Here is a 19,595-nt window from a genome sequence, read left to right as displayed (position 1 = left end):
ATCTCTCAGATTCTCTCGTAGCCCTTTCTCGCTCTTTTCAAGATCTGACAGTAAACATCTGGGAGTAGATGCAACTTTACTATCATATTAGCCGCACTGAAAAATTGATTTAAAAACACATTTATTTTGGACATTTCTTGTGTGATTTTGTGAACCAAGAACCAAGAGTGTCTCTTTAAAAAACAGCTGGTTGGAATTGCAGGTATGAGTTACACATGGTGAGCATGAAGAGGGTCGTGATGGTCTCAAACTCTGACCCACCATCCACGAGTACCAGTCAGGCCGGCGCCACTGTCTGCAGCTTGGCCAAACGAGATGAGCTGGTGGGATGAGAGGTGTCTCCTGTCGTATTTATGGCCTCCTTAACCCTCCTTACCTTAACAAATAGCATTACATCACTGACCCTATTTCAGACCAACCGCAAAGCACAGCGCATGGCCAACACATTTCAACACTGTTTAACTGTCACTTGAATTTGCACCTGCCTAACATCCACTTTGCATCGTGCTGCGGGATTATCAGGAGCAGTGAATAATAAGAGATCCTCTACGTATTTGTTGTGGATTTGTCTGTGCATAATTCTGCGTATCATGACAGGCGGTGGCAGCTGCTGGAGTACGCAGTGCACTCTAATACAAAGTGATGATGATGATGAAACCAGGGTGACCTGATTTATTAGTACCCAAGCATCGGCAGGGGAGTCACAGGAAGTGGGGGGGGGGGGGGGGGGGGCTTGACATGGGAGGCTCGGAGGCCTCACTCTCAAAAGAAAAAAAAAAAACAAAAACCCAGGTCCATCCATTGCATGTGGGCGGAGGGTCTAAAATAAAATCAGCTGTCACTATCTGCTTGTTGGACAGAAGTGAACACATAACACTGGAGCTGGTCTCCATCACTGACTGGGATTTGCTTTTGGGTTGGACAGACCCCGCATGCCGAGGGTGCAGTGGCCTTTCCTTTGGGATTTTACTTGCTGAGTTTTTATTTTATTGTTTTTATAATTCACCATCTTCCTTCTCTGGTAGGTAATGAGCAGTCTCGGGGAGGTATTTGTGTATGTGGAATGAATACTTGATTGATTTTGACTTAAGAAATTCTGAATGCATAGAAAATTTTATGTGATACAGAGCATTGTTACATCTCTTTTTGATACCTGCAGAGGAAACTATGGATTTGTGTTTGTTTTATTCAACACATCAATATTGCCTTCATGCTGAGCACCTTTTCACTCTAAATACAGGACAATGGGCCAAAATATAAATCAAACTGTGACTAAAATGCTGAATTAACGCTGAGGATTTTCTTTATTAGCTCGAGGAGAGTATACATTCATTACTTTAACTAATTCCGAAGAGACCAAACTCTGAGCTGCTAAGCTGTTTGTACCAAGGCCAAACACTCTAGGAGATATGTTGCCAAATGAGTGATGAAAAAAGGGAATACTGAGGAGTAGTTGGGTATACACTGATGTGTATATATGGTTTATCTTGATGTTTTTGTAAAGGAAAATCTCGTCCCCCATAGCTTTCCTCTATATTTCAAAGAGAAACACGACCCATCACACTTAAGTTTAAAATAGGCGTGATTTATTTTTGCACGGCGCCGAGATTACTTCACTTTCTTGTTATTTGAGCTCTCAGTCAGTGTCATGAGATAGCCTAAGCATGTTTTTTCTACAAATTTTTTGTTCCTATACCGTAGTGATTTAGAGTCAATGGGTCTATGCCTTGGAGGTATTTCAGTGGGTTTCTTTGTTTGTTTTGTTCTGTTTTTTCAGTTTAAATGCTATAAGTTGAGATTTGAAGTAACAGGAATAGCCTAATTTAAAAGTATTTTTAATGCACTAGCTCATTTACATGTTAACATTCCTCCAAGGCTAAAATAGTAGACTGGTGAGCTAGAGATCAAAAATAGTCAGCAGGGAAAATAAGCAAATATGCTAATGGAAAAACTAGTTATTAAAAAAAGGCAATGATATTTAGTTATTTACTCACAGATTGCCATATTAAAGAAGTTTATCAGCCCACTATTGAGCTTGCATATCTGAATTCCTGTTCTCTGGAGCTCGGGACTTGAATAAGAGATACTTAGGAAATGTGTGGATATAGTTATTAGAATAGGATGCTTATATAATCATAATTCATCAAAGTAAAATCTTTGTGTTGTTAGTGTTTCAACTTCCATTGTTAGTAATTGGTCATTATATGAATATTTTGATGTTGTACTTTCAACTGTACAGCTATAAAAATGCAAAATCCATCCTTCTTATTTCCACATCCACAGAAATGAGGTGTGAATGCTTTCTATGTCCCAGACATAGAAGGGATGCTGTTTGTCTTTTCAGCAGCGTTGCTATGTTCAAGATATTATTTTGTTTCTGGAGGCTAATAACGTTTCCAATATAAAACATTTCTAAGTTACCAGGTTATACATAATAATAACTAACACGGCTCCAGCGCACTCATGTTGCACTCCTGTTTTGACCTGATGAATAATGTAAGTGCTTTTAAAGGGGGGCAGTTCATTAATTAAAAGATACAATAACTTTTCTGCTTATGATCCTCTTAAAAATTCATTGAGATTTAAGTGACCATTTCAATGCACCACCATACACCTGAGGTACACTTCATTTCTGTTCCACTCAGGAGCCATGGGCCAACATGACAGCAAATCATGATGAAATCCACTTTGTAGAGCTGTTTATTTCCTTTTAAATAAATCCTGCACATCCACCGAGTAACTTGATGTCAGGCAACAGGTGTGCAAATGTTTTAAAAGACGTCAATTGTGGGAGCACCACCTGCATCGTAGCAGTCCACTGTTGTCTCCAAGAATATATTTATAAATGAATGATTTTATGTGCTTTCAGTTGGAAATACTTGTACAATATTTCCCAGAAGATCAATATATAATCCATGTATATACAACTTAAACTTGTATATTTATACCCAAACTCTTGTTTTTTATGCACAAATGACAGGACAATCATCAAAGCTTTAGATACTTTTAATACTGCTTTAACTGAATTTTTTGTAGCGTCACTGATGTCATGTTACCCTTTAATAATTTGATGACAGCAAATAAAACACAAAAATAGCAAATTCTTAAACAGTTGGCTTCTTGTGCCTTAGCTGCTGGCAGCGAAGTTTTAACCAGGGCAGGACTTCCTGTAAGATTTAAACCAGAGGAATCAGGATTCGCTCTGTGGACTCAGAGGTCATCCCACCGGTCAAGTGTGAGGCCATGTACCAGGCAACTGTCTCCAAGCGGGCAGACAACACCATCCCCAGCGGGGTACTTCAGCTTCTGCATGGACATGTCTCAGCATGTAGCTATAGTACCTGACAGACCATGCGGTATGCGTAATTAGAAACTACGATTCTGTAGTCAGTTGTATTGCTTTTTTTGCTTTCTTGTTGGAGAGTCTCAAGCCTATGCAAGGAACCAGTTGCTGTACAGTGACTGTGCTGCACTGAGCTGGTATTCCCACCATTATCATTGGTGATGCCATGCCATATTAGTGAAAGACCAGTGCAAACATTTATAAATAGAGTGGAAACATGAGACTGCCATTGCAAGGCTTACTATAGAAAAAATGTTCAAGAAAAGCAGTATTATTGTTTGCTTTATTTGGCAAAAGCTTTCACAAATTGTCATGACATTCTAAAACAATTACATAAACAGAACATAAGTTTGTGCCCGCCTTTGCGTGTGTCTGCAGCCACAAAAAGCAAACCGCATTAGCTACACCACGTTTGACGGCAGTCTGTGCTACATGCATGCCAGACAGAATAACCCTATTAAGCAGCCGTTTGATTTCAGGTCATGTAGAAGTGGAGGCAGCTAACGATATTTCCTGCTTCATTAGGTCATGGAGGAGTCGGGGGTCTGTTCCCTGCCTGGGGGACTTGCAAGTGTGAGGAAACAATTTGAGACCCAGGAAACTGCATCATCACATAATGTAACCCAGTTTCATTTCCATCACAGAACCGTGCAGGTACACATTACGCAGAACTTTCATCAGGCTGATACAAAAAGCATGAAAGCAATGCCTATGATTAAATCATTAGAATATTTTCTCTGACCTGAGCTGTTTCCGTTTTCCATCTGCATCACTGCATGAGGAACTTTGCAAGTAAAAATTCAAAATTCAGACCGAATGTTAACAGTGAAGCTCTTAGTATCTATTGTTGCACGAGTACCAAAGTGTGTGCTTAAGTTACAGACACTGCTTGACATTTTTAACAGCTTCCATGAAAACCTCCCGGGCATTTTCGCTTATGCTGTAGCTTGTTTTGCTAGATAGAAACTTAGAAACTTTGCAAAGCAATGGATTTTTTTCTTCTTTTTTTTTTGCTATAGAAGAGCATGAGCGAACAGCTTGGCACATTCTTTGTCATCTTGCCTCCATCTGTGATTCATCATTTGAAAGTGCAGTAAGCAATCTGGTCCAACATCTTCTCTGCATGGTATACAGTTGTGTGCTATTATGCTCTGGTTGGATGGAGTTGTAGTGGAATTAGAATGGAGACAAGTCACATCTGTGGCCATGACAAGGACAAACATATATTCATGTAGATGTGTGTACATGTGGCATGTGCACAGTTTCACCTGAATGCCATGCCCTTTCTCTTCACAGGAAATGTCCCATTCAGAGGTGACAGAGTCAAGTGACACCAGACAGGTCCTCCCAGGCAGTCAGCAGCTAAATTTCAATCAAGAAATGATGGTAAATAATCATTCCACTCACTGTTTTCTTGCAAGCAGTGCAATAAGGCTCGCTAATGATCTAAACTCATTGATTGCTTTGTTGAGTAAAAGCTGTAACTAATAGAAATCAGTCTGACTGGTTTAATAAATGTGTGTTTAGTAGTCTTTAACAGCTTGAGCGGAGATTAAAAACATTATTTTTAGTGGAAAAATGTGCAGGATGTGAAGGATGATGCTCACTTATTACATTTCTGTCTATCTCTGTGCAGTTTCTCCCCTAATTTCTCTTTATCTGTTTCCATTTTAATTGCTCACAGGTGTCATATAGCGACAACAACTTGGCATCCACTTATGAAAACCATCAAAATGAAACAGGTAGTAATGCCTTTTCTATAGGCTTTTCTGTATCAGCTGTCACTACTGTGCTGATTAAAGTTGTTTTTGGCTGTGCTGACTTTTAGAAGAGGATTTTCCCAGGTACACAACAAAAGAACTGAGGGATCACTTTGAAAAAACAATAGAAGAGGCCGCGCCACAAAAACCAATTAAGGTAATGATTTGCACTTAACTATTAAGAACATGAAATTAAGGAATCTTTACTTCGGACTGTTTAATTGGAACTTGGAACTGTTACATTTTTTAAAGTTACATGAAGTTAAAGCTGTTTAATTCTACAGATTGGGCTGTTTAATTGTCAAAAATACAATGGAAGCATTACTTTATATGTTTATTTATTTAAATGTAAACAAACAAACACCAATGACAGTAAGGCTCTGCAAGGGGTTGGAGGTATACAGTCTCACTCCCGCAACATACCACTGGAGTTTCTGCCTTTATTCTTTAAATGCTTAGAACTGATCTGCTGTCGAGAACTGCAGAAAATAAACATGATCTTGTATTCTTGACATATTAAAGGAATAATGTGACAAGGCAATAAAGGTCTGCAGATTTTGGCCATTTGAATATTTTTAATATGAAGCAACAGCAGTAGGAAAAGTTCTGTTTGCATTATCAGAAGCACTGAGGCAAATAACTGCTGTAGGAGATCTACAGAAATGCTGCAGTCCTGCATACATCTCCATGTTTAAGTTGAAGCAACCAGAATCCAGTGTGGCAGTGACAGACTCTGTCACTACATTATAACACTACAGGGAGAGACAATTGCTAAAAAAATATTAGCAAAATAGAATATTGTTGGTCAAAATATTGATAATCGTACTGAGAAGGTGGTTGATTTAACATCTTTAGGTATAGCATTAACTCTTCTTAGTGATTCCTATGCTTGAGGGGAAAAAAAGATGAACATCACACAGTTCCATTTATTTTAGTAAACTGTCAGTCTGCTGTGTAGTTTCACAACTCAGTGAAGTGTAATTTATATATACGAAATCATGCCATTTTAAAGGAAAGACTTACCCGTTGACCCTGACAATATGGGAACCCAGTCACTTTTTAGGTCCACTTGTCCCCTTGGTGCAGGGTGAGGTGAAAATTTTCCAAGAGGCCATTCCCAGGTTCTCATGTGGCGCCTTGGAAAAAAATTATTGCTCACCCTACCTTTAAAGAAATGTGTCAGTACAAAGTTGTTCTGAGTATTCATGTTTATAATATGATGATTTCTTCTTATCCTGATGGGAGTGGTCTGTACCAGGATGGCAGTGTTCCCTTCCATATGTTCAAGAGGGGTCATATAGGGCTTTATTGAAATGCATGGAGATGATGTCAATCATATATCTTGACCCAATTAAATAACAGAACACTGACTCATCTAAGATCCTACTTTCTTTTCAGTAAATATGTCACTTATCTGTAATTCCTAGTTTGATGGATCATTTACCTGTTAATGTCATTTTTGTTCCTTGTAAAGACTGGACGTGACATCAGTCGATCAAAGTGGTCCTCAAGTGCGACTCAAAACAACATAGTGGCTAGTGAGGTGTGTGAAGCATCCCATACTGAAGAACTGCAAGACACAATGGTTGCAATGATGGATTATGAGGACTTTCCACCCCCACCAGCTGAGGATTCTGACTTCCTTCCACCCCCACCTCCAGACTTATTACAAATGCCACCAGTCAGTGAAAATGTTCCAAAGTACCAATATGCACATGAACCAGCAAACCCATCCAAATGCCCACTCAACAGAGAGGCTTACATCAAGCAGAGGAGTATGAATGAGCTGAAACGTCTTTACAAGCACATTCACCCTGAGGTTCGCAAGAATATTGAGAAAGAGTACTACATTGATTATAACGAAACCGAAAACAACCAGGTAGAGAGCCAGGAGTACATGTATGAAGACGATGTTGTTAGTCCTGATGATATTAATGATGAAGAATATGCAGAATGGGAGGAGATCCTTCCCGGGGACGTGCAGGCAATGCGTTGGAAGTTTGAAAATAAGCCACTGGATGCCATCAAAGATGAAATTCCTGATGACGATGAAGACAATAAGAAAATAACTCAGCAGGAAATCATTCTGGGAAAAGATGTAAGGCGAACAGCATGGATGTTTGAGACCAAGCCAATGGATGAGCTGGGCTCACAAAACACAAATTCCACAGAATACAGAAACAAATTTAATAAATTTGATAAAGGAGATGTCCGCGCTGCAGCTTGGTTGTTTGAAACTCAAACTATGGACACCCTAAACAAAATGCATAAAGAGGAGGATTTGACGAAGGAAATTGTATTCACAGAGGAGGATGGAAATGCTACCATTTACATGATTGACAATAAATTCATGGGAGTCCTTGGGCACACTGAGACCATTGATGAGAGCCACCTGCTGTGTCTGCGGTCAGTGTTAGAGGAGATTAATGGAGATGTGAAAACAGTAACAAGTACATTTGACACTCAGTTCAAATGTATTATTATGGGACAATCAAGTCAGATGCTGGAGATTAAGTCTGTGCGCAAAATTGAAACTGAATTGGAGAGCTCAATTGCTTCACGTTGGCTTTTTGATACCCAACCTCTGGACATCACAAACAGAGAAAATGCTCCTTTGAAACTTGTGTGTAGTCTTTCCATGGAGGACAGCAATAAAGGAGACTGGGGAAGGTGGCTGTTTGAGATAAAAACATTAAATTCTCTCAGTGAGTTGGAAAGCTCACAAATGGAAACGACAGAGATCATGGGAGCTGATGTGCGCAAACACTGCTTAGTGTTTGAAACACAGCCAATGGATTCTCTGAAAGATGACTCTAATGCCAGACCTCAGTCTATCGAGGAGATTATCGGGGGCAATGTTAGATCTGCAAGGCACTTTTTTGAAAGCAGCCCTCAAGCAGTCAGGAAGAACTGCCCCAAGGTTGGAAAACTTAAAAAGGCAGCAATAAGTGAAGAAATAAAAGGGGATGTGAGACACCAAAAGTGGCGCTTTGAGAGTCAACCTTTAGAGGACATAAGAGAAGCAAAGAAAGAGGTCACTCGTACAGTGAATGTCGAAGATGACCTCACACAGGAGGACGGCACAAGCTGCAGGGCAGATGTACGCAAGAACTGTTGGGTATTTGAAACCCAGCCAATGGATACTTTGAAAGATGATGCAAATGCACGCCCTTTGACTAAAGACGATGTCGTTGCAGGTAATGTCAAATCAACCAGACATTATTTTGAAACAATTCCAGCAGAAGAGTTAAAGGAGTTGGCAGAGGTGGGAAAACTGAAAAAGACTGTAGAACTTGATGAGGAGAAGGGTGATGTTAGACATCAGAAATGGCGATTTGAAAGCCAACCTCTGGAGCAGATTAGAGAGGAAAAGAAAGAAGTCGTCCGAACAATTGATCTGGAAGAAATTGATAAAGTGGATGTGTCAAGCTACAAGCAAATCTTTGAGAGCACAGATTTAAACAGCAGGAATGAGTCTCAAAAGATTCTAATAGAGGGAGTAACATCTGGCTTTGTGAAATCAAATACAGAATTGTTTGAATCTACTCCATTGTATGCCATGCAAGACAGCACAGGTCACTTTCACGAGGTGAAAACAGTGCGTCGGGAGGAAATTGTTAAAGGAGATGTAACAACATATAAATGGATGTTTGAAACAAAACCGATTGATCAGTTCGATGAAAGCATCGACAAATATCAAATTATCAAGGGCATATCCAAACAGGAAATTGAGTCGGGTGATGTTAAAACTGCAAAGTGGTTGTTTGAAACACAGCCTCTTGACGCTATCAAGTACTTCAGCAACATTGAAGATGAAGAAACTGTGGGTTCAAGTAAACATATTGATGTTGTGAAAGGTGATGTGAAAACCTGCAAGTGGCTATTTGAGACCAAACCAATGGACATCTTGTATGAAAGAGGGGAGGTAAAGGATGAAAGCGAATCTGAAGAAATGCATAAGGGGGATGTTAAAACCTGCACTTGGCTTTTTGAGACGCAAGCACTTGATGCTATCCATGATGAGACAGAGACAGTTCTGAACACGCGCACTGTAAAACAAGAGGACATCAACGGAAAAGATGTAAGAATGGCTTGTTTTCTCTTTGAAACAGAGAAACTGGAGAACCTCACTGGAGAGGAGATGGGAGCTTTTAAACGTGTCACAGAGATAGACATTGCATCTGGAGATGTGTCTAGGATGAAGTACATTTTTGAGAATCAAACATCTGATATCACCACTTCTACATCTGAGGAAGTGATGCAAAAGCTCAAGAGAGTTCAGACCGAAGACATACAAAAAGGAAATGTTGTGAGCTGCAAATGGCTCTTTGAAAATCAATCCATTGATGCCATACACGACAGTCAAGCGCAGACGATGAGCAGCCACACAGTGAACGACGTACAAGGAGGAGATGTGGATAAGGGTCGTTTTATTTTTGAGACCTACTCCTTAGATAAAATTCAGGAGGTTTCCTCTGACGTGAACACAGAGCTGAAGAAATTCCAAAAAATCGTCTGTGATGAGGAGGAGAGGGGCAATGTAGGAAATTACACAATGATGTTTGAAACTCAGCCCCTTTATGCCATCCAGGACAAAGAGGGCCACTACCACGAGGTCACCACTGTCACAAGTGAGGAGGTGACACAGGGAAATGTTGTAGGAACGCGATGGTTGTTTGAAACAAAGCCCCTCGATGCTATCAAGGACACAGACGAGGTTTATATAATTAAATCCGTCACACAGCAGGATGTGCAAAAAGGAGATGTCGTCTCTGCTAAATGGAAATTTGAGACACAGCCTCTTGACAAGATTGCTGAAGAAAAGAAGCCTTTAATAAAAACAGTAGAGGACATTCAAGGGGGCGACGTAAGAATGAATAAACATCGCTTTGAGTCTGACACTTTGTCACAGGGATGTGTTCGAACTGTTAATGTGAGTGAAATTCAAAAAGGTGACGTCAGAACTGCTAAGTGGAGATTTGAAACTCAGTCCATTGACAAAATCAGAAGTATGAGCTCTGAAAATTTGATTGAAACTGTTAAAAAGGAGGAGACTGCAAAGGGAGATGTTAAACATTCAGTCTGGCTGTTTGAGAAAAATCCTCTTGACCACATTAAAGAGGCAGATGAGGATGAGGAGGCAAACATGCCTCAAGAGGAGATCCCCAAAGCAGATGTAAAGACAACAACTTGGCTCTTTGAGACGACACCAATTGACGACTTTAATGAGACAAAAGTGGAAAGGACGGAAATCCTGGGCAAGAGCGTCAAGGGAACTCTTGAGGAACTTTATAGTCAGAAAATGGTGAAATCGAAGGGAATTCTCATTGAAACTGATGAAATTGGTGACGTTAGGATGGCAAAATACCAGCTAATGAACAAGCAGGCTCCTGAGATTCAACGAGAGGAAGTAATCAGGGGAGATCTGCAGACTATCATGATGAACCTACTGAACAGACAGGAAAGACAGGAGCAGCAGATAGTCATAGATTCAGAAGAGAAAGGTAATGTCAGCTCAACAGTACAGCAATTATTTAGCCAAGAAAGAGTTAGCACTGTTGAAAAGGAGGAAATAATACGCGGTGACATCCAGGAGGCTATAAACAAACTTTTCAGTGCGGATGGATCAGCAAAACATGGAATACTCATCCAGGAGGATGAAAAAGGAGATGTACAGATGACATTATATTCGCTTCTAAATAAACAAGAAAATCTTTCTGCTGAAAAAGAGGACATTGTCAAAGGGGATATAAAGAGTGCTCTTCAAAGGCTGTCCAGCCCAGACAAGTCAGATCAGGCAGTGAAGATAAGGGTAGATGACACTGAAAAGGGAAATGTCAGCTTTTACTCTACGTGCATTGAATCTGGGGCTGTGGACTATCTTAAACAACTCCAGTTAGAGCCTGATGATACTCCGCCTGAAACAGCAAAAAAAGAAGTGATTATTGGGGGTGACATCAAGGGCACAAAACTCATGCTTGGCTGTAATCAAACTCAAATTGAGCGTACAGTTGAGGATGTTATACCGGGTGATGTTCACAACACAGTCAAGGTTTTCATGTCAGAGCCAGCTGCTTCATTGGAAAGGATCCAAAAGGAGGAAATTGTGAAAGGTGACTTAAGAGCTGCTTTGAATTCATTGTCTGAATCAGTGAATCAGACAGTCATTGTAGAGAAAGAGGAGGTGGTGAAAGGCAACATACCGAAAGCTCTACGGTGTTTGGAAAGGGCTCAGAAGAGGCACAAGGAGGTGGAGAAGCCAGATATCATACCAGGAAATATCAAAGGGACTCTAAGATCTCTTGAGAAATCAGCAACATCAAGAGTCGAAACTGTTGTTGAGGATTTAGTTGCCGGAGATGTGAAGGCAACAATGAAATCTCTGGAACTGGCGAAGCAAGCAGTGAAGGAAATTGAAAAGGAAGAAATTGTGAGGGGTGATATTCAGACAGCAATGCAAAGTCTACAAGATGCATCCAGTGAGATGAAAAAGTGTCAACAGGAAATAGATGTTCAGGGTGATGTCAGAGGGACAATTCAGCTCTTCATGGAGTCCCCACCTACACAGAGGGTGCAAAGAAGCTCAAGCCTCGAGGGTGATATAAAGGGTGATGTCAAGATGTCAATTAAGTCATTATATGAGACTCAGGAGCAAAGCCAGCTGGAGAAAGAAGAAGTGATAAAGGGGGATGTAAAAGGCACTATTAAATCACTGCTAGAAACAGCGCAGCGTGAAACTCCAAAAGTCCGTCTGGGAGCATATAGAAGAGTTAGAGTCAAGCAGAGCCCACCCATTAAAAATCTTAAAACTGATGCACAAAGAAACATACAGAAGATTAAAACGGTAAATGTTGTTGAAACACCAAAAGAAAATCACACCATCTCCAATGAAACCATTACAAAAACATACACTATGGAGCAGTCGGCTCAGCAATCAACAACTGTTGTGGACCACAAAACTATTACCCAAAATCACGGCATCAAAACATTAAAGACAGAGTTTCGTAACCTTAAATCTAACCCAAAGGGCATGATAAAACTTGGTAAAAACAAAGTCAAAACTGATGTTTACGTCTTAAAGCCAAAAGCACCAGAAGCTGATCTGCCTCTCCCACCACCGCCTCCACCGGTGATAGATACTGACCTTCCTCCTCCTCCTCCTAGTCCTCCACCTCCTTCCGCTGATACTGACATCGATCACCTCCCTCCTCCACCACCACCACCACCGCTAACTACTGAGCAGGACTTCCTCCCACCTCCTCCATCTCAACAAGAACTCGAGACCATGCCAGCACAACCAATTCATCCTTCACCAGCAAAGGCAAAAAAGATGACAGTCAAAAAAGTAAAAGCTCCCGTTTTGCATCCACTGCCAAAGCTGGAACCTAAAGTAGAACTCAGCAAAACACAAGAGGTGGTAACAACTTCTGAGAAACAAGTAGAAATGAGCCAAAACGCATTAAAAACAACAACAACGCATACATCAAAAACTATTTCATATGAGATCCCTCCTCCTCCAGAGTCACCACAGCCATTAAAGAAAGTTTACATTGCTCCCATGAAATTTACTCCTCCGCCATCTCCTCCTCCTTTTATGAGAGGGAAAATGAGCAAATTTAACACACCATTAATAAAAGCTGAAGAAAAGTACCGGAAGCTGAGGGAGGAAAACACACCACCAACCACTCCATCGCCCACTTTTATATATGACTCAGTCACCTCTGCTCTCCAAATGATTTCCACTGAAGATGCAGAGCAGTCAAATGGCATCAGCTCAGAAATCACACAGGGCAGCAATGCAAAGATACCAGTGAGTGTTCATTCAGAGTCACTGTCATGTGATCTATCTAAGCAGATCATAGCCACAAATTCAACACGGAGTAATGCAAGTGAGAACATCCTCACAGATTCCACAATTTTATCTTCTGCTCAACAGCAAATCGCCTCTAACGAGTCTTCCAAGGTTGTCTCTATTCAAAAGACCACATCCACTTCAGCTGTTAGACAACAGATGCATCCAACTATGCAGAAAACTGTTTCCTCAAAACAGTCTGCTCAATCTGTCAAGGTGGACAAAGTGCAGACAAAAGTAATTGACGTTGCAAAAACAGACAGCACAGCTAGTTGTACAAAGAAAGATTTGAAAAGTCAGAAAACAAAGGTGTCCAACAAATCTGAAGAAAAACAAGATGAGAAAACAACTGCTCAGAAACCTGACATAGAAACAATGCATGACCTGTCCAAAAAAGAAACCATAACTTCAAATAAAAATGTAAAGGAATCCAAATCATTGGACTATATTAACAAGAACAAAGCTGATCCTTCACCTTGTAAGAAAGAAAGCATTCCCAATCAGCTAACGCAAACAGAAACGGCAGCTGCTAATGCAAATGTTAAAACAGGCAAGCCAAACCAGAAGGCGAAAAAGAGCAATAAACAAGAAAAGCAAGCCGAGATAAAACCGTCCAGTGAGACTGAGAAACAGAGTGTTTCACAAGATTTCAAAGTGGAAGCTGCTGAGGTGAAAGTGATCGATGAACCCAAAGACATAAAGACAGAGTTAAAGCAGGAGATTAAGAAAGTTACTCCCTCTCCTCCTCTTTCACATCCTCCCCCTGCTGGTGTTGCTCCACCTGCTGTTACTGTAAGTACTGACAACCAATCAGAAACCAACAACACAAATCCAGTGAAGAAGAAAAAGAAGTCAAAAAAGTCTAAAGGGGTTGCACAGTCAGGTCAAGGTAAAGAAATTCTCACCGACTCAAAGACAGAAGTTATAGAAACCAAGAAAACAACATCTGAGAACACTCAGCAAATGCAAAAGACAACTGCAGTCACCCAGATTCACAAAGTAGAGCATATAGAAGTCAAGAGAAAAGTCGTTACCACAGACAGCACAGATGATCAGGATTCCACACTGCAAAAAACTGTTCAAAAGCATGTAGAAGGATCTCAAAAGATAGGTTTGACAGCTACTCAGCAGAGTGGGGAAGAACCACCAAAAGAAAGTATGGATGTGCCAATTACAGTGACAGGCGAGTCAGAACAAAATGAACCGATTAAGTCCACAATAGCACAAACAGAGGAATCTCAAAAGCAGGAGGTCCAAGTGTTAATCTCTCACTTCAAAGAGATGCAAAAGGCTTCAGAAACGACTGATGCAAAATCTGCAAAGAGTTTGCTCAATCAGGAAAGAAAATGTGAACTGGAGGGATCTGAAGATGCAAGGGATGCTCAAAAAAGTACAGATATTGTTTCCAATCTAAGGAGATTAGCAGAGGCCAAGCCAATAGATCTAGAAGATGAAACCAAGGACAGGCGTGGAAGTGAGCCGGCATCTGAGAGAGTGGTTTCTGGTGCAGCATCACCAAAAATATCCAAGATCAGCATCAGTTCAGCCAAAGTTGAGAGCCAAACCAAGAAAGAATTCTCACATGAAAAAAAGAAAGAAGAAGTGGGTCTGTCCAAGTCCGTCGACCTTCGAGCTCCCTCACCCTCACTTAGGACACGTTCTCCCTCACCGACATTCATCACCATCGAGTCCAAACGGAGAACTGACTCGCCCCAGAGAGTGACGCCATCACCCACCCTCCTGCACAGGCCACCCACACCTCCCACGCCGCCGCTACGCAGGTGTGACACTCCAACATCACGTATCACTAGAATCACACCTTCTCCAACTTTTGACAAAGCTGAAAATTTGGCTCGACTTAAAGACACAACAGCCAAGCTCTCGCGTGGCGTCACCCCACCACCGCTATTTCCCAGCCCAATCCCAGAAAAGAAATCTGAGATTGTGGAGCCGCCTGCTTCATTCCATCGACAAATCAAAACCGAGTCCCAGGTTATGGAGGCTTCAGGGATACCGATGGCAACGGAAAAGCCCCGAAAGAGTTTATCCGAGGAAGTTCTGCAGGCTTGTGTTAATAATACAGCAGTAGAGGATAAAGGTATCATTTCTCAAGGTTTGAGTGCAAATGAAATACAAAGTAAGTCTGAGACTCATATGCCATTGGGTCAAAATGACCCAGATCTTGCTGAAGCTTCAGAATTATCATCTGCATCCGTCAAAGAGAAGAAAGAGTTTTTTGAAGAGGCTCAAAAAGCAGGAGTTAATAAGATCTATGTGCGCAAGGAAACGATTGCTATTCCTGAGCGACTGGGCCCAGACGTCAGTGAGTGTGAAGCAGAAAATAAGAACAAAGAAAAGGATGAGCTTCCCAGGGCTGACTTGTCGAGTCTTGTAAACAAATTTGCATCACCAGAAGAGAAAACATATATCAGAAAAGAGCTTATCCCACTCACGGAGCGCCTTCACAATGACTCCAAAAGCAAAGATTGTGACAAAGAGAAAGCAGACGGCCTGGAACAGGAAATGCCAGCTTTTGACATCCAGGCTATTAAAAATGTTTTTGAACTCGGTGAGCAAAGTTCTTTATTCAGAGACGAGATAAAGGATCAGGAGGAGCTTGTGTCAAGCCTGAGTGAAACAACAGCAGACACTTCAAAGCAAGAAAGTCCTCAAGAGACAAAGGGAGGCTCAAGGCAGAGCACTCCCCTCCCTGTGCAGAAAAATGAGGTAGGAACTGTGCCAGCTGAACCGTCAGCCCTCTCTGAAACCGAATCAATCACAGAGCATTTCTCACATCTTGATGAATTTGGTAACAAGGTCACCGGAACAAGGACAGCTGTCACTGTGCACTCTGAGAGTGTGTCAACCCTACCCAAAGCTCCTTTCTCCTATGCTGATGCAGTGAAAAGAAAAGCTGCTGCAGCGAGGCGAACAGAAACATACGATGAAGACGCTACAGAGAAGTTGCTGAGGAATTTCCATAAAACATGGACGGAGAGCGAGACAGTCTTCAAGAGTCTTGGATACACTGTTTCTGAGGAAACAACATCGCAAGTTGTGTCGCACCAGACGAAGATCGCCTCATCTGGTAAAAAATGTGTGGCATGAAACAGCAGAAACTAATGGCATGGATTACGGATGGCTTTTCTTTAAAAATCTATTTGTGCCGCTGTGTGGGAAAAGTATCATTTCTACCTGTTGTATTGTTTGGATTGTGCAGGCAGTTTACAGCCAAGCTGCACTATGAAATGGTCCAAAATTTACTCTTTAGATCTGAGTTCATGTGCATCAATTCTAATCTTTTTTTTGTGTGCATGGGCACTAAAATTGCTTCTAACACAGGCAATGAGGTAGCATAGTTCATCAAAGTGGTTTAAAAAGTAGTGCAGATTGTTGCAACAGTGCAAATCTCATGTCCATGTAGACAAACAAATAGACCGCATTTCCGAAACCCATCTGAGTGTGCTAACATGCTCAAAATAGCAATGCTGGCATGATGATGTTGTTTTATTTGTTTCCTGCTAACAAGAGCAAAACAAGAGTGCAGCTCAGGATGACACAAATGTTTTTGGTGTTGCATCTGCTTGATCATAAACCAAAAGATTATATGAAGTAAAAAATAAAGGCTTTTAAAGCTTTTCACTAACTACGCTTAAGGACAGCTTAAGTACTCTTTGTTATAACAGATTATCACATGGGGATGCATGTCAGTGTAAATCCATCCAAACTATTCAGTAGAATAAATGCACCGAAAAATGTTGCAATGCAGTGCGCTTCACATTTAATCACTTCAAACATTAACATGACCAGGTTACATTAGGTCACATAATAAGAGAGCGCTTTGCTCTAAAGCTTTAGAAAAACAAAACAAAAGAGCGTGTGTGTGTGTGTGTGTGATAAATTGTTTGGGAAAAGCATAATTCATATGTTCATGCTACATTTTGTAAAGTTAAGCCAACATACACCGGGCAACATACACTATAAAGTATGTTGCCCGGAAGTAGTCACAGACTCTGTTAACCCTGTAAAGCCTGAAACATGAAACAACTGCCAGAATTTGTCACAGTTTTTGAAACTGGAGCATTAAATTAAATGTTCTGACAAAATAAAAAATTTGAAAATATAGATCAGTTTCCATATATGAGTTTAACTTTAAAAAAAAAGAAAAAAAATGTATCAACTGTGATACATTTGGGAATACAGGGTTAATCTGCAATAGAGATACATGGACACATCTGACTGCTCAGGTGAATAACACTAAATCCTAACAACCACTAAACCATTTGCTCATGTGACTACTATAAAAAAAAAACTACATTCAACATGTGACTACTCTTAAGAGTATTGTGCTGCTTTTGTATTAGTTTAACTGTAATATAAATGTTCGATTATGAGGCAACCCCAATACTGTTCACGACATAACCAATGTGAATTTTATCTCCTTGAAACAGGTTCGAGTTCCGAGGTCGGAGCTGTGCACGGTGTGCCGGAGGAGAGCCTATCCGATGGATGCTCTCATAGTGGACAAAAAAAAGTACCATAAGTCCTGTTTCTGCTGTGAGCACTGCAGGAACAAATTAAGGTAAAGGGTGCCATTCATTCAAATAAATGTTTATAGGGGCTTTTTGAGCACTGCAGTATTGGTAAATGCATTAGTGTTGTAATGACAACATAATGGTTGCCACCATGTCTACAACATACAGTATGTATAGTATATAGTTTTCCAGTCATCTTGTAAAGGAAAAATCAATAAAGTAAGACTTGTGGCTCTAAAATGACATTAAAATAATTGTTAAATAATTGATGTAGTGCATCTCTTAACAGAGGATTTTTCATTTGCCGTGTGTAGCCTAGGAAATTATGTCTCTCTCCATGGACATTTGTACTGCCTACCCCATTACAAACAACTCCTGAAGTCCAAAGGGAACTATGATGATGGACTCGGGCAGAGACCCCCCGCAGGAAGTGGTGGACCTATCCCCTCAAATCAGAAACTTGAATGGAGATATTCTGCGAGCAGCATGAGTTCAGTAGAGAAAGCACACAGTGTTGAAAATGAAATGACAAAAACATTTAGTGAAAGCAAACCACACTGCAACAAAATATCTGTAGTTTGGCCCCCACAGGCCAATCCCCCAAAGAAAGCCTTTAAAATAGAGGAAGACATTCAGCTAACTAAACCACAGTGGCCCCCTCCAGAAAGCTCCCCAAAGTCACCCAAACAGCAACACAGAAAGACTGTTCCCCGGAGTGTTCTTTGAAATAAAGTCACCCAAAGTTTAGTCTAATAAAACCAAAGAAGAGGCACAAAAGTCTAAATGGTGCAGTAAGAGGAAAGAACTATCCCATAGGTATAATTAAGGAAGGGTTTGGTTGAAGGTTATGCAGCTAAGTGATTTAAAAGGGAACTTGATAAGTAGGAAAATGTGTATAATATAAATGTAAATGGTGTGGAAAGGCAGGTTGTAATAGTAAGTGCTCGAGAGATAGATGCAGACAAAGTGTGAAAAGCGGATGATGTTATGTGCCTTGATCTGTTGTGCTTTTGCCGTGTGTCATTTTTCATTCTTTGCAGTTCATTCACATGTTTTTTGTTTTCCTAATAATCTGATATACCAAACCACAACAATAACCAGTATCAATCGTGATATCAACCTAGTTTCAGTAAGTTATAAAGGATTATGGTTGATTGAATTATGATAAAAAAGATGACATATTTAATATCTGCATTAAAATAACACCAAAATTGTGATTTTAAATTAACTTATGTGCTTAATTAGTCATTATTATTGGATGATTAAACTTTATAACTCTCACTGCTCTCGACCTTTGGTTTTTTGTTTTCAGATATAATTTGGCTCAGAATTTGTTTGTGCTTGTTTGTTTTCCACAGTCAATTCATCTTGTTTCAAAATGAATTGGATTGTTGTATAGGTCTCGCCATTTTTTATACTAAGCGCACTTGAGCTCTCTGAAACGATCACCCTCTTTGGACTCTGATTTTGTACCATTAACCTTTCAACCTATTCACATTTTTTTTGCATTTTTCTTTTCTTAGCACCTGGTGTGCAGACTACTAAAGTATATCAGAATTAATTTATTTATGATATTGCAAGTATATAATATAAACAAGCAAATTGGTTATTGTCATTTTTGTTTTGGACATTTGTATCCTATTTTGGAAAGCAAATATTTTGCAACAAGGGAATATTATTTTTTAGATTACATGATTGTATCTTGCTTTATACAAGAAAATGATGTCATGCTGTCATGCTGGTTCACTTACTATATTGCTGATCTAAGAGCAATAAAATGTTGAATTTCATCTTTGCATTTGTCTCTTTCACATTCTAACACAAATCTAATTCTTGAATCAATGTGCTATATGTGAAATGCTACATGTCCAGAGTTCATCCATATCAAACACAAAGAGGCAGCAGTTTGTGTTTCTCAGGTGTATGGATATAAAACATCTACTGTAGGCAGAGGAAGGCTAGTAGACTCCTCTTACACTGTCAGTATAATCTCCTTTTTAGCTATGCTCACAAGGAGGGGATTTCAGAGCTCAAAGCACAGGTGTGTCTGGAGTGGACCAGACTACCACTATCATGTAGGGATGACTGGATACTTAAGACTGAAA

At 40.3% G+C, this 19,595-nt stretch overlaps 1 protein-coding gene across 1 annotated transcript; it reads left to right on the top strand.

Moving 5' to 3' along the window:
- Positions 1–850: 850 nt before the first annotated feature.
- On the top strand, positions 851–19,280 carry xirp2b (xin actin binding repeat containing 2b). Its single transcript, XM_035906746.2, has 9 exons — positions 851–1,021; positions 3,132–3,294; positions 3,869–3,997; positions 4,640–4,729; positions 5,028–5,085; positions 5,172–5,260; positions 6,578–16,043; positions 17,407–17,537; positions 17,805–19,280. The coding sequence occupies exons 2-8, from the start codon at positions 3,244–3,246 to the stop codon at positions 17,496–17,498; spliced, it is 9,975 nt and encodes a 3,324-aa protein (XP_035762639.2). The 5' UTR covers positions 851–1,021; positions 3,132–3,243; the 3' UTR covers positions 17,499–17,537; positions 17,805–19,280.
- Positions 19,281–19,595: the final 315 nt, after the last annotated feature.

This window comes from Neolamprologus brichardi, chromosome 16, assembly GCF_056152115.1.
Source record: "Neolamprologus brichardi isolate AB-2024 chromosome 16, ASM5615211v1, whole genome shotgun sequence".
NCBI lineage: Eukaryota > Metazoa > Chordata > Actinopteri > Cichliformes > Cichlidae > Neolamprologus > Neolamprologus brichardi.
This window is presented reverse-complemented; position numbering and strand designations above follow the sequence as displayed.